This window comes from Mustelus asterias, chromosome 8 (genome assembly GCF_964213995.1).
Source record: "Mustelus asterias chromosome 8, sMusAst1.hap1.1, whole genome shotgun sequence".
Classification (NCBI taxonomy): Eukaryota; Metazoa; Chordata; class Chondrichthyes; order Carcharhiniformes; family Triakidae; genus Mustelus; species Mustelus asterias.
Window position 1 is genome coordinate 79,084,763 of NC_135808.1, and position 12,594 is coordinate 79,097,356.

The 12,594-nt window shown below is 42.6% G+C and overlaps 1 protein-coding gene across 1 annotated transcript in view; it reads left to right on the top strand.

Annotated features, from left to right (window-relative positions):
- hmcn1 (hemicentin 1) overlaps positions 1-12,594 on the top strand; it is a 493,052-nt gene that overhangs the window by 172,277 nt on the left and 308,181 nt on the right. Inside the window, exon 13 of the mRNA XM_078218304.1 lies at positions 11,111-11,238. Within this exon, the coding sequence (XP_078074430.1) occupies positions 11,111-11,238 (128 nt within the window). The remainder of the gene's footprint in view (positions 1-11,110; positions 11,239-12,594) is intronic.

The following is a 12,594-nucleotide window of genomic DNA, read 5'->3' on the forward strand; positions in this document are numbered from 1 at the left end:
TAAAATCGTCCATCACAGCAACCCTGTTATTTTTACGTCTTCCCATAATCTGCTGACATATCAGTTCCTCCACTTCACGCTGGCTATTGGGAGGTCTGTAGTACAACCTTCCAGTACAACAGTGTGATTGCACCGCTCCTGTTCCTGAGTTCTACCCATATGGCCTCTCTGCATGATCTCACCAAGGTGTCCTCCCTCTGTATAGCTGTGACATTCTCCTTAATCAGTAAAGCAATACCTCCACCTCTTTTGTCATCCTCTCTATTTCGCTTGAAGTATCTAAATCCTGAAATGCTAAGCTGCCAGTCCTGCCTTTCTTTCATCCACGTCTCCATAATTGCCACAACATCAGAGTTCCATGTAGCAATCCAAGCTTTAAGTTCATCCGCCTTACCTGTCATACTCCTTCCGTTAAAGCAAACACACCTCAAACCATCCGTCCTGTCATGTTTTGTCCACTCTCCCTGTGTTTTATTTCTCTTAGCCTTACTGGACCCATTCACTGAGTTCTCCACAGTCTCTGTACTGTGGCCCTTTTTGATTTCTGTCTTTGGTTTCTCTGCCTTCCACTTTTCCCCTTACTGCTTTTTATTTCAGTCTTCACTTTAATTCCCTCTGACTTCCTGCATTGGTTCCCATCCCCCTGCTACATTAGTTTAAACCCTCCCCAACAGCACGAGCAAATACTCCCCCTAGGACAATAGTACTAGTCCTGCCCAGGTGCAGACCGTCCGATTTGTACTGGTCCCAACTCCCTCAGAATCAGTTCCAATGTCCCAGGAATTTGAATTCCTCCTTCTTGCACCATCCCTCAAGCCATGTATTTATCTTAGTTATCCTAACATTTCTACTCTGACTAGCATGTGGCACTGGTAGCAATCCTGAGATTACTACATTTGAAGTCCTACTTTTAAGTTTAACTCCTAACTCCCTAAATTTGGCTTGTAGAACCTCATTCTGTTTTTCACCTGTATCGCTGGTGCCTACATGCAGAATGCCCTGCAGCTGCTCTGAGACATCCTTGACCCTTGCACCAGGGAGGCAACATACCATCCTGGAGTCTCGTTTGCATCCACAGAAACGCCTGTCTATTCCCCTTACAGTTGAATCTCCTATCACTAGAGCTCTGCCTTTCTTTTTACTGCCCTCCTGTGCAGCAGAGCTAGCCATGGTGCCACGAACCTGGCTGCTGCCACCTTCCCCTAGTGAGCCATCTCCCCAACATTATCCAAAACGGTATATTTGTTTTGGAGGGAGATGACCGCAGAGGACCCCTGCACTGCCTTCCTACTCTTCCTCTGTCTGATGGTCATCCATTCCCTATCTCCCTCAGTAATTTTTATCTGCGATGTGACCAATTCACTGAATGTGCTATCCACGACTTCCTCAGCATCATGGATGCTCCAAAGTGAATCTATCCACAACTCCGGAGCCGTCAAGTGGTCTAGCAGGAGCTGCAGTTGGACACACATCTTGCACATGAGGGAGCCAGGGATACTGGAAGGGTCTCTGAATTCCCACATCACACAAGAGGAGAATGACACGGGTCTGAGATCTCCTGCCATGACTTAACCCTTGAGTTAACTTACAACAACTACTACAATGCCAAGAGAAAAAAGTCACCAACCAATCACTTACCTTCTAGCTGTGATATCACGGTTTGATTTCTTTCTACCTCTCACTGGCCCTCGAGTCTCCTTTGCAGGTCCTATAAGTGGTGAGCACCTCTTCCCCTTCAGCACCAAATTCCCACTCAGCTCCAAATTTCCGATATCACTAATCAGCTGCCTCCGTTGATCTCAGGTCATTTTCTGTTTTATTTTTTTATTTTTTGGTCAGAAGAGGAGGGAGGGAGGGAAACACTAATGTAGAGTTTTGGGCTTAACTGCTCCTTGACACCAGTTCTTCCGCTTCCCAGTGTTCAGTAGATGTGACTGCACCAACTTCTCTCAGAATGCACCTCAGGGAAGGCTCTCCGTCACCTCGAGATGCTCTTCCTCCTGTTTATCACCAAAGGGGTTCTTCTGCTTCTCACTTTTCAGTGGATGTGACTGTGCTGACTTCTCCCAGATGATTGTCACACAAGTGTTTCCAAACTCCACTCTCAAAAGACATGCTTTAGAATCATCTTACAAACAATGCCTTCCCTCAGCTGTTTTCAGCAAGGATTCACCTCCAAAATTTCCAACTCTCCTTTTCAGTATTCCTTTGTCTTGAGTTGCCATGAGCATTTAAGTTTTTCACACAATCTCTCAGCGATCCAGGCACAATTGCTTCAATTTTTACCTCACCAACTTTAGTAAGATATCACCGACCTTAGGAGTACTTCAGATATGTCTGGCTTCTCGTTAGCCAACTTCACCAGGTCTGTACTTTTCAGCTCTGACATTAACGAAGTGAGAGTTTTAACAACACCAGGTTAAAGTCCAACAGATTTATTTGGTAGCAAATGCCATTAGCAAATGGACTTTAACCTGGTGTTGTTAAAACTCTTACTGTGTTTACCCCAGTCCAACACGGGCATCTCCACATCATTAACTAAGTGAACAGTACTCTGTTCCAATTCCAGTTCCTCTTGTTTCTTTGACTTCAAACTTCCTGGAAATTTTCTTTTCATCCCTGGGTTTATAGAACTAACTGTCCTTCAATTTCTCTGGGACTTGCATTCTTGCCCATTACTCCATTTTTCTGTTTCTGGCAGAGTTGAGAGAGATGTTCTCTCTCTAGCTGCTAAGCTCCTTTTCTGAATGGGTTCAGTTAAATTAAACTCACAATGTCTTTCTGATTAAAGAGTGGCTCCTGGTTGCTGAGCAACAGCTCATCTTTTCTCTAAACTCTTGCTTGCCTTTCACATCGTAAACTTGCTAAGCACAATAGACACATTTTAAAATGAAACCAGAAACCCCCATACATAAATTTATCGACTCATGGAGGAATACAGCACAGAGAAAGGCCCTTCAGCCCATTGCATCTGTGCTGGTCAAGGACAAACCACCCAATTTATCTAATCCCATTTTCCAGCACATGGTCCATAGCCTTGTATGCCTTGGCATCGCAAGTGCACATCTAAACACCAATGTTATGAGTGTCTCTGCCTCCACCACCCTTTTAGGCACTGAGTTTCAGATTCCCACCACCCTCTGGATGAAAAAGTTTTTCCTCATATCTATGCCACCTTGTCATTGATCCCTCCACCAAGGGGAAATGTTTATTTTTGTCTACTCTATCTATGCCCCTCATAATTTCATACTTCTCAATCATGTCCCCCCTCAGTCTCCTCTGTTCCAAGGAAAACAACCCCAGTCTATCCAATTTCTCTTTGCAAGCACCTTTGTTTAACATTAATCTAACTGCATTTTTCTCTTCCTTACACAGAAACACTAAATTAAACTCACCTAAATCTATATCTTATTTCTAATATCCAACAATATAACCATTGTTCACTTAAAATTACCTCTGCTTCTGGATGTGAGGAAAACCTTTTTCATCCAGAGGGTGGTGGGAGTCTGAAACTCATTGCCTGAAAGGTTGGTGAGGCAGATTGGTGCCTTAGATGTGCACTTGCGATGCCAAGGCATGCAAAGGCTATGGACCATGTGCTGGAAAATGGGAATAGATAAATTGGGTGGTTTGTCCTTGACCAGCACAGATGTGATGGGCTGAAGGGCCTTTCTCCGTGCTTCTGTGTAAAGAAGAGTAAAACACAGTTAGATTAATGTTCACTTAAAACTACCTCTGCTCCTGACAGCTCCTATTTAGCAGCTCAGATGGGATGAATACAGACTCAACAAATGGGTGAAGGCAAATTATTTTCATTGAAAATTTAGCTCGAGACACATAAGGTATTTAATCTCTTAATGTTCAGAACTGAAGCCGCACATTTATAAGTAACTGTTATCTTTCCCCATGGCCCTGTTGCTAAGTTAGATGGAAATAAGCCATAAAGACCTTAGTCTCCCAAGTTCAATCCCTGCAAATTCAACTTTAGCGTGTTACAACTGGTGGTTACTGGACTTGAGAGGAAGGAAATTATACTCCATCAACATTCACAGACTTGATTGAATCCAGCAATTACTGCTGGAAAATCTGGTGGATTTAGGGAAACAAACAGCATCAGGCTGTGCTCCAATATCAAAAGGCAGCCAACACTCTGTATTTAGGATTAACTGTGAAGAATACACCCTTGGGAGAGCTTAAGCGGTCAACTGGCATCTGTGGAACTGTACTGTAGCTGGAGACAAAGGAGACAAGAAATAGAAACAGAAACAGTTTGTTAGTGAATATATTTTGGCAAGATGAGAGGAAACTGTAGTTTAACACTCCTGGAACCCTAATGTCTCCTACTGGAGACTGCTGTTGTGCTCTCTCTCTCTGTCCTAACAGCTTCTAGTGATTGAAGTCAGGAGTGTAATGCCACTTATTTTGCAAGATGGATGCACAATCTAGTTCTCAACCTTCAAAGTGTTTTGTTTCTGCTCCTGGCTGTTCAGGAGACCAATACAGCATGCAAAATTATATTCAGTAACTCACTGAACTTTATCGCCTTGAGATTATTTGAAATAAGTAAGTTCAAAAATGAAATACCCCAAGCTTCATAATTCGGTTAATACATAGAAACATAAAGCATGAGTCAGCCATTTGGCCCTTCAAGCCTGCTCCGCCATTCATTTTGATCATGGCTGATCATCGAATTCAATATCCTGATCCCCCTTCCCCCCCCCATGATCCCTTGATCGCTTTAGCCCCAAGAGCTATATCTAATTTCTTCTGGAAATCAGACAACATTTTGGCCTCAACTACTTTCTGTGGTAGTGAATTCCGCACATTCACCATCCTCTGGGTGAAGAAATTTCTCCTCACCTCAGTTCTAAAAGGTTTACCCCTTATCCTCAAACTATGACACCGAGTTCTGGAGTCCCCCACCATTGGGAACATTCTTTCTGAATCTACTCTGTCTAACCCTGTTAGAATTTTATAAGTTTCTCTGAGGTCTCTAGTGAACATAATCCTAAAACTGACTTAGTTTCTCCTCATATGACAGACCTGCCATCCCAGGGAGTATACCTTTGGTGTACTCCCTCTATAGCAAGTTCATCCTTCCTCAGATAAGGACACTAAAACTGCACACGATACTCCAGATGTGGCCTCACCAATGCCCTATACAATTGCAGCAAAACATCCCGATCCCTATACTCAAATCCTCTTGCTATGAAGGCCAACATACCATTTACCTTCTTTACTGCCTGCCGTACCTGTGCGTTTACTTTCAGTGACTGATGCGTGAGGACTACAAGGTCTCATTGAGTGTTCACCTCTCCCAATTTACACCTATTCAAGTAATAATCTGTCTTCCTTTTATTGCTACCAAAGTGGATAATCTCACATTGATCCACACTACACTGCTTCTGCCATGTAGATGCTCAAACACTCAGCCTGTCCAAATCACGCTGAAGCATTTCTGTATTCTCCTCACAGCTCACCTTCCCACCCAACTCACTTGCAAGTTTGGAGATAATACATTCTGTTCCTTCTTCCAAATCATTAATATACAATGTGAACAGTTGGGGTCCTAGCACAGATCCCTGCGGAACCCCACTAATCACTGACTGCCAATCAGAAAAAGATCTATTTATGCCAACTCTTTGCTTCCTATCTGCTAACCAGCTTTATATCCATCTCAGGACATTTCCTGCAATCCCGTGTGCTTTAACTTTACATAGTATCTGTATGTGAGACCTTGTTGAAAGCTTTCTGAAAATCCAAATAAATCACACCCACTGTTTCTCCTCGGTCTACTCTACTAGTTACATCCTCAAAAAATTCCAATAGATTCATCAAGCATGATTTCCCTTTTGTAAATCCTTGCTGACATAGTCTGATTACATCACTGCCTTCCAAATGCTGAGATGTGAAATCCTTGATAATAGACTCTAGCAATTTCCCCAGTACCGACGTTAGGCTCACTGGTCTGTATTTCTTTGTTTCCTCTCTACCTCCCTTTTTGAATAGCGGGCTTACATTAGCTACCCTCCAATCTGTAGGAACTATTTCAGTGTCCAAAGAATTTTGGAAAATAACCACCAATGGATATAGTATTTCCAGCACCACTTCCTTAAATACTCTGGGATGAAGATTATCAGGATCTGGAGATTTATCCACCTTCAATCCCATCAATTTCCCCAAAACTATTTTTCTACTAATGCTGATTTCCCTTCTTAATCAATCCCTTGGTCCTTCTTTGCTGAACTTTAAACTGCTCCCAATCCTCAGCCCTATTGCTTTTTCTTGCCAATTTGTATTCCTTGAATCTGATACCATCTCTAATTTCCCTTGTAAGCCATGGTTTGGCCACAATTCCCTTACCACTCTTGTGTCAAACAGGAATAAACAACTTCTAGAGTTCAGCTATTCATTCTTGAAATGCCTGCCATTGCCTATCCACTGTATTTTCTTTCAGTAATGTTTCCCAGTCTATCATGGCCAATTCATGCCTCATACCATCATAGTTATCTTTACTGAGATTCACGACCCTGGTCTCAGAATCATCTGCGTCATTACCCACCTTAACAAAGGATTCCACCATATTATGCTCGCTTGTCCCCAAGGGTTCCCCCACACCTTTTGCTGCTGTAGCCTGTATATTAAGCAAATTGTATGTGAAACAACAGAGGCAATTTTATGCAGCCCACAAGAGCAGGAAACATTGCGTATGGAGTGACTTAATCAGGCAGAATGCAAATTTTCAATTTCCCAACAAGACGTTGAGATGTCGAGACAAATAAGTCAGTGGTGTGTTTGTGACATGTCAAAAATTATGCCAGCCTGTGGCCGGTTGGTAATATATTTGCATTCCATGAATACTCCTTAATCTGAACAGTTTTTAGTAAGATCCTACCCTTGGAATAAAGTCAGTGAAACACAAATCGTGCCCTGTTCATAATTGTTTAAAGATGGCGTACGCCTGTCGGTATTGTGTAGTCGTGTGTAAAGTTAGCGATTTTCTTTTTTTAACTCCATGGCACAAGGGAAGGGAGCAGAGGAATGGACTTTTGCATGAAGGCTCAGGACTGGCAAACTTGAGTCACTGGTGAAGGGGTTGATTGGGAATGGGGGAGAGGAAGAGGGATCGGGGGAGGAAAGAAGTTGGGGTCAGGGATTGATAATCATAGGAAGGGCCTAAGGGGCAGTGCCAGTACTGTCCAAATGTTCAATCATTTCAGAGTATTGACTGGCAGAGTCCGAACAGGACTTTTGAGTTCATCTGCAAAATTTCAATTATCCTCCTGGGGAGTGCTCTTGGACAATGTCCTTTACAATGCATAGAAGGGGAACCAAATGAGCCTGCAAGTTTAGCCAAGTCCCACAGAGTGGTGAGCACAACCCTGGACACTAATATGAACATTCAATAAATATTGAGGAAAGAGAAAACAAATGTTCTTTCTTCCACAATAAAGGAAATGTTCCTAACTCCCCAGTAACCACCAATGCGAGCCAACTATGAGGCATGCCAGTACATTGAGATCTCTGACTAAGCTGCTCTTAAGTAACAATGCTGATGCAGTCCAAAGATGTGCAGGGTGGGTGGATTAGCCATGGTAAATGCCCAGGTTGACGTGGATTGTTGGGCTGGGAGGTGTTGATGATTTGGGTAAGAGAGTTGGTGCAGACTCAATGGACCAAATGGCGGCCTCCTGCACAGAATGGATTCTATGGTTCTATGAAGCACACATGATTAACGTAAAACCAATGTAATGTGAATTATTTACAAGTGAAATTTAATTCTGAAAAACACCCAAGTTACTTTTGTATTCTCAAATCTTCCTTTAATGACAATATCTATGACTCTGACTTTGTGACAATGTACTTGAGTGGAAAAGTTGTGGCTGTGATACAGAGCCGCCCTGTTTGACGAGGAAACTCTTTAATAGGCTGCCTGTGAATGTTACGTTGGTTGGGATTATCTAGGCCTGCAAAGGAACCATCACAGGTGAAGATGGAAAATTTGGAGAAGCAGCCAAAAGTCCATTGACTTTCAACAGGACAGGACAATCCGAATGTGTTTTATATGCATGCCACTGCCACTTCGAATTTTAATTGCATGGGAAAAGGCAAAATTGAGAAAGTGGAAGTGGTGCATAGTTCCAGTTATGATATTGGAAATGATGTGCTGCTGACAAAATCCCGGCCAACATCTCCTGGTTTGTATCATGTGATTTGGTGAAAACATTAAGAAAACATTTTCTTTTGCATATCCAGGGCAGAACTTTACAGCGCCGCCTGCCACGGGAATCATAACAGGCGAGGGTGGACTGTGCAAAGGTTCATTGACCTTGGGCAGGGATTTCTGGCCTTGGGCAATCATGGCTCCCTTTCAAGGTGGCACAGTAGTTAGCACTGCTGCCTCACAGCACCAGGGACCGGGTTCAATTCCCAGCTTGACCACTGTCTGTGTGGAGTCTGCATGTTCTCCCTGTGTCTGCATGGGTTTCACCCGGTGCTCCCACAGTCTGAAAGACGTGCTGGTTAAGTGCATTGGCCATGCTAAATTCTCCCTCAGTGTAGCCGAATAGATGCCGGAGTGTGGCGACAAGCAGATTTTCACAGTAACTTCATTGTAATGTTAATGTAAGCCTACTTGTGACACTAATTAAAGAACTAAGAGTCCATTTTGAAGAAACACCAGTGCAGATTTTTGGCTTTGCTTTAATTCCCTAGCTGACATTTTTTGTTGACTTAGTGTTATATAGATTATTTTCTATAAGAGATGTAATCAAGTTCTCTTTATGATTGCAAATGACTGCAATAATTTCTAGATTATGGTGAAATACTCAAACATCAGTTGTACTTTTTGGTTCTCTCTGATCCTGGATGAGTAAATTTTATCCAGTGCAGTATGAAGGGAGCTAAAACAAGCACTTCCTAGTGGCTTGTTCAGAAGTACGTGGACAGATTGGGAGCGTGTCAGCCATGACCACTTGGTTTGAGGTTGAGGAAGACAAGGAAAGGAAAGGAAGAAAATAAACTTAAAAATAAGTGGTACCTGGTGATGGGACCACTTATAGGTGATGAACTCAGATGTGAGTTAAACAGGATGCTTTAGCTGGAGGCATTGGCTGAGGAGGGAGAAGAATTGATGACAAAGCCATTTAATACTTACAGAACTATTGCAACAGTAAAGGAAATTATAAACATTGTAAACCAAGGAAACCTGATTAATCTTTATTTCCATTGCTTAAAAACAAGGTGTAATGCACATGATTAGAACTGCCAGGTGGAAACTGAATTTTTTGTTATCAGAGGCAATAATATAAGATCCTAACAAAAGGTGCAGGAGTAGACCTCTTGAGCTGGCACCATCATTCACTAAAATCACTGCTGATTCTTGACCTCAATTCCACTTTCCCAACTGATTCCCATATGCCTTGATTCCTTTGGAGTCCAAATGATGTGAGGTCATCTGATGACTTGGGTATCCAAGCTATAGCTCATGAACCTGCAATCTGACCCTCACCCAGGCAACTCCATTCTGCGAGTGCTCTATTCCCTATCTGTTGGCTTTCCCTGGTAGAATTTTGTGGATACAGAGGCTGTTCTTAACTCCATTAATGAATAAATCCGAATTAGAAAACATGGATGTTAGTATCTGCAACTCGAGATGTAAACAAATTAATGGGAGCATAGATTTCACCTGTTGAGTCGTGTTATGCCTGTCGCACAGTCTGTTTTAACCCTTATACGATGGACAAAGAATTGCGAGTAGACTTCTTGTTAGTACAATCAATATTTATTTAAAACACACAATCAATAATCACCCACCCAACCAACAATAAATTATCTTACAGAAAAAATAAAGTTCAAGTCCAATACTAGACCTTGACTTAACTTTGCGTGACTGGCAAGGACCCAAGCAGATATTGGCCTTTATCTGTGCGCTGGTCTCTGTCGTCCTCTGTGTAGTCTGGTCCTTTGGTCTGGTCTGGCACTCTGGCTCTGGTCTTCCTTCCTTCTCGGGTGTGGTGGCTCTCCTTGTGCTGGCGACAGTCACCGTTGTTGTACCTCGTTCGTGGTGTCAGAGAGCGAGAGAGAGAGAGCTTCTTCTGTTGTACAACACCTTTTATCCCTTCTCGCTTTCATCCTTTTTGGGTGGTTTCCTGATTCTTGTCAATCAGGGCTTGATCGCTCTGATTGATAAGAGTCCAATCAGGTGCTGCCACACTGATCTCTGGGTGTGTACCCAACGGCCATGCCTGTAGGTGCTGGAGGCACGTAGGTCACAGACCTCCCTCCCAAATAAAGGGTTAAGGCTCCCCTTTGTCTGGTAAACAGGTATGTTTGACCAGAGAGTGTCAATTGTCTTTGGGATGGCCTATTTCCTGTGTATTCAGCCTGAGCTGCAGCCTGCTTATCTCTGTCTTAGTTCTTGCTGTTTTAGTTCTTGCCCAATTATCCCAGAGTGCTTTATAAATCGTCATTTTAGGTGGCCCGTTTGGCCACAGCAGCCTCCTGGTTTCTGCAGTTTCAACTGTGCAAACCATGAAGCTGAGACTTTTTGCATCCCAGGTCTGTCCAATTTGAAAATATTCCGTGCAGACTAGAGAAGCCACCCATTCAATATTTAATCTGTGCTGAGGTAACTAATTCAAGCTGGAGCAGAAACACAAGTTTAATAATTAAACACTATCTCTTTGAGTCTTTGGAGGGGGAAATGAGCCAATGCTGTTGTTCATGATTCATCGCCATGTGGGATAGTATATATGTGAATGAGAATATCAGCTAACAACAGAATCAACATCAGCTCTAATGATACATACCCACCCCATTCCCAAGGTCAATTAGCCTCTGATGTTCAATATCCAGATGAATAATGACCACTTGAATCAGAAGGTATTGAGATCACCAATGGAACCATGTCACAGTTGCATCAACACCTTCAGAAGGTCAAACTAGAGAATTTAAAAAATAATATAATGGTCTGTTCACTGGTTAATGGAAGAATTATTTCGTAATTTATAGTTGGTCTATATTTTTAAGTTTTCAACTTTTAGCAATAAAACATCTCATATTCTAACAAATATATGTCTAAGGTGTCTCACTGCTTTGTGTTTTAAAGGCATATGCTAAGTAAAGGTGGAAGTCTAATTATTAGACAAGCTTCCCAGAGGGATTCTGGAGTTTATACCTGCCTGGCCAGTAACCCTGCAGGGACAGACAGAGAAGCATCCATTCTCACCTACTTAGGTTAGTATAAAAGTCCTTGCATTTCTCTGTGCAACAGTGTAAGGAATTAAAGGGTAAACTCTTTGATCCTACACTTCCAGCAGGTAGCCACGCTTGAATGAAGAATCTATCCAAAAATTAGTTCTGAAGTCCTATAGACCTAACTTGCATGAGGGGCAATTCCCCATGGGGATTGAAGAATTTACCATTATCTGCAGGATTTAAAATGGACTCAAAATGTGTTGCAGGCTTCCATGCAAATTAAGGTTCTAACTGTGCCATATAATTAAACAAAAGCGACTTAAATCATCATTAGTATAATTAGCAAGCTAAAACCAAGTACTGACGCTTACTTGAGAAACACAATGGGCCATAGCTCCCTGGTTCCTCAGTGTCGTGTTTGAGGGTACCGCAAAGATGCGCTGCGGAATACCTCTGGAAGTTCCTATGTAAGGGTTTACCTGGAAATTGTGCAGATGGGCTAACTTCTCCTGGACAATTGTGCTGGGCTGGGAACCATCTGATAAAGCGATTTAAATCACTGATTGCAGATGGTTCTGCCAGTTTTATATTGATAGTTACTCTGGAAGAGATAGAAGGAAAAAACATTTGACTGACTATTTTAAACGTCCAGACCGAATCCCACACACCACCAACACCCACCCCCCCTCCCCCCACCAAACTAAGCACCCCACTCCTCCTTCCATGTCCAACCCCTGACACCCCCCCTCCCCACCACATCTGACCTGGTCCAGAGCAATCTCCCCCCTAACCCAGACACATTGGAATTCATGCGCAGATAAGTCGCTACGGAGTAAAAATCCACTGCTGATTGCCACTCGCAGGAAGTTATGGGCCAATGTGGGAGTTCTGACCAAAGATTTTGCATACCTGGAAAAGCCAGTAAGGCAGAAGCTATTCGTGTGAATTTGCTGTAAATTTTCACCATAGTAATGATATATTAACCATGTGCACCAGCATTTAAACGTAGAAGTTCCAGAAAATAATGAAGTAAGTGTCGTAAGTGGCATTGCCCAATAATTTACTGGGACATTAGCACCATTGAGCCAAGACCCTTGCCTAAGCTGAGAGAAGTTTATTTTTAGCACTCACCCCCTTTATTGCAGTCAATCGCGATCACCAATTTATTGGATTAACATCATAGGTACTTGGACTAAAAAATAATAGCTGCATTACCTGGTATTGATGTGTTTTATGACTCATCTCTGGGAGACCAACAAAGAGCCCATTAAAGCTGCATGCCCCTCTCCAGAAGGCTGGAATTTGTTTTTTTATATCATATTCTCAGCTTTAGCTGTCTCCTTGTCAGTTTTGTCAGCCGGAGATCTGAATACAGTTCATTTTAGAACCTTAACC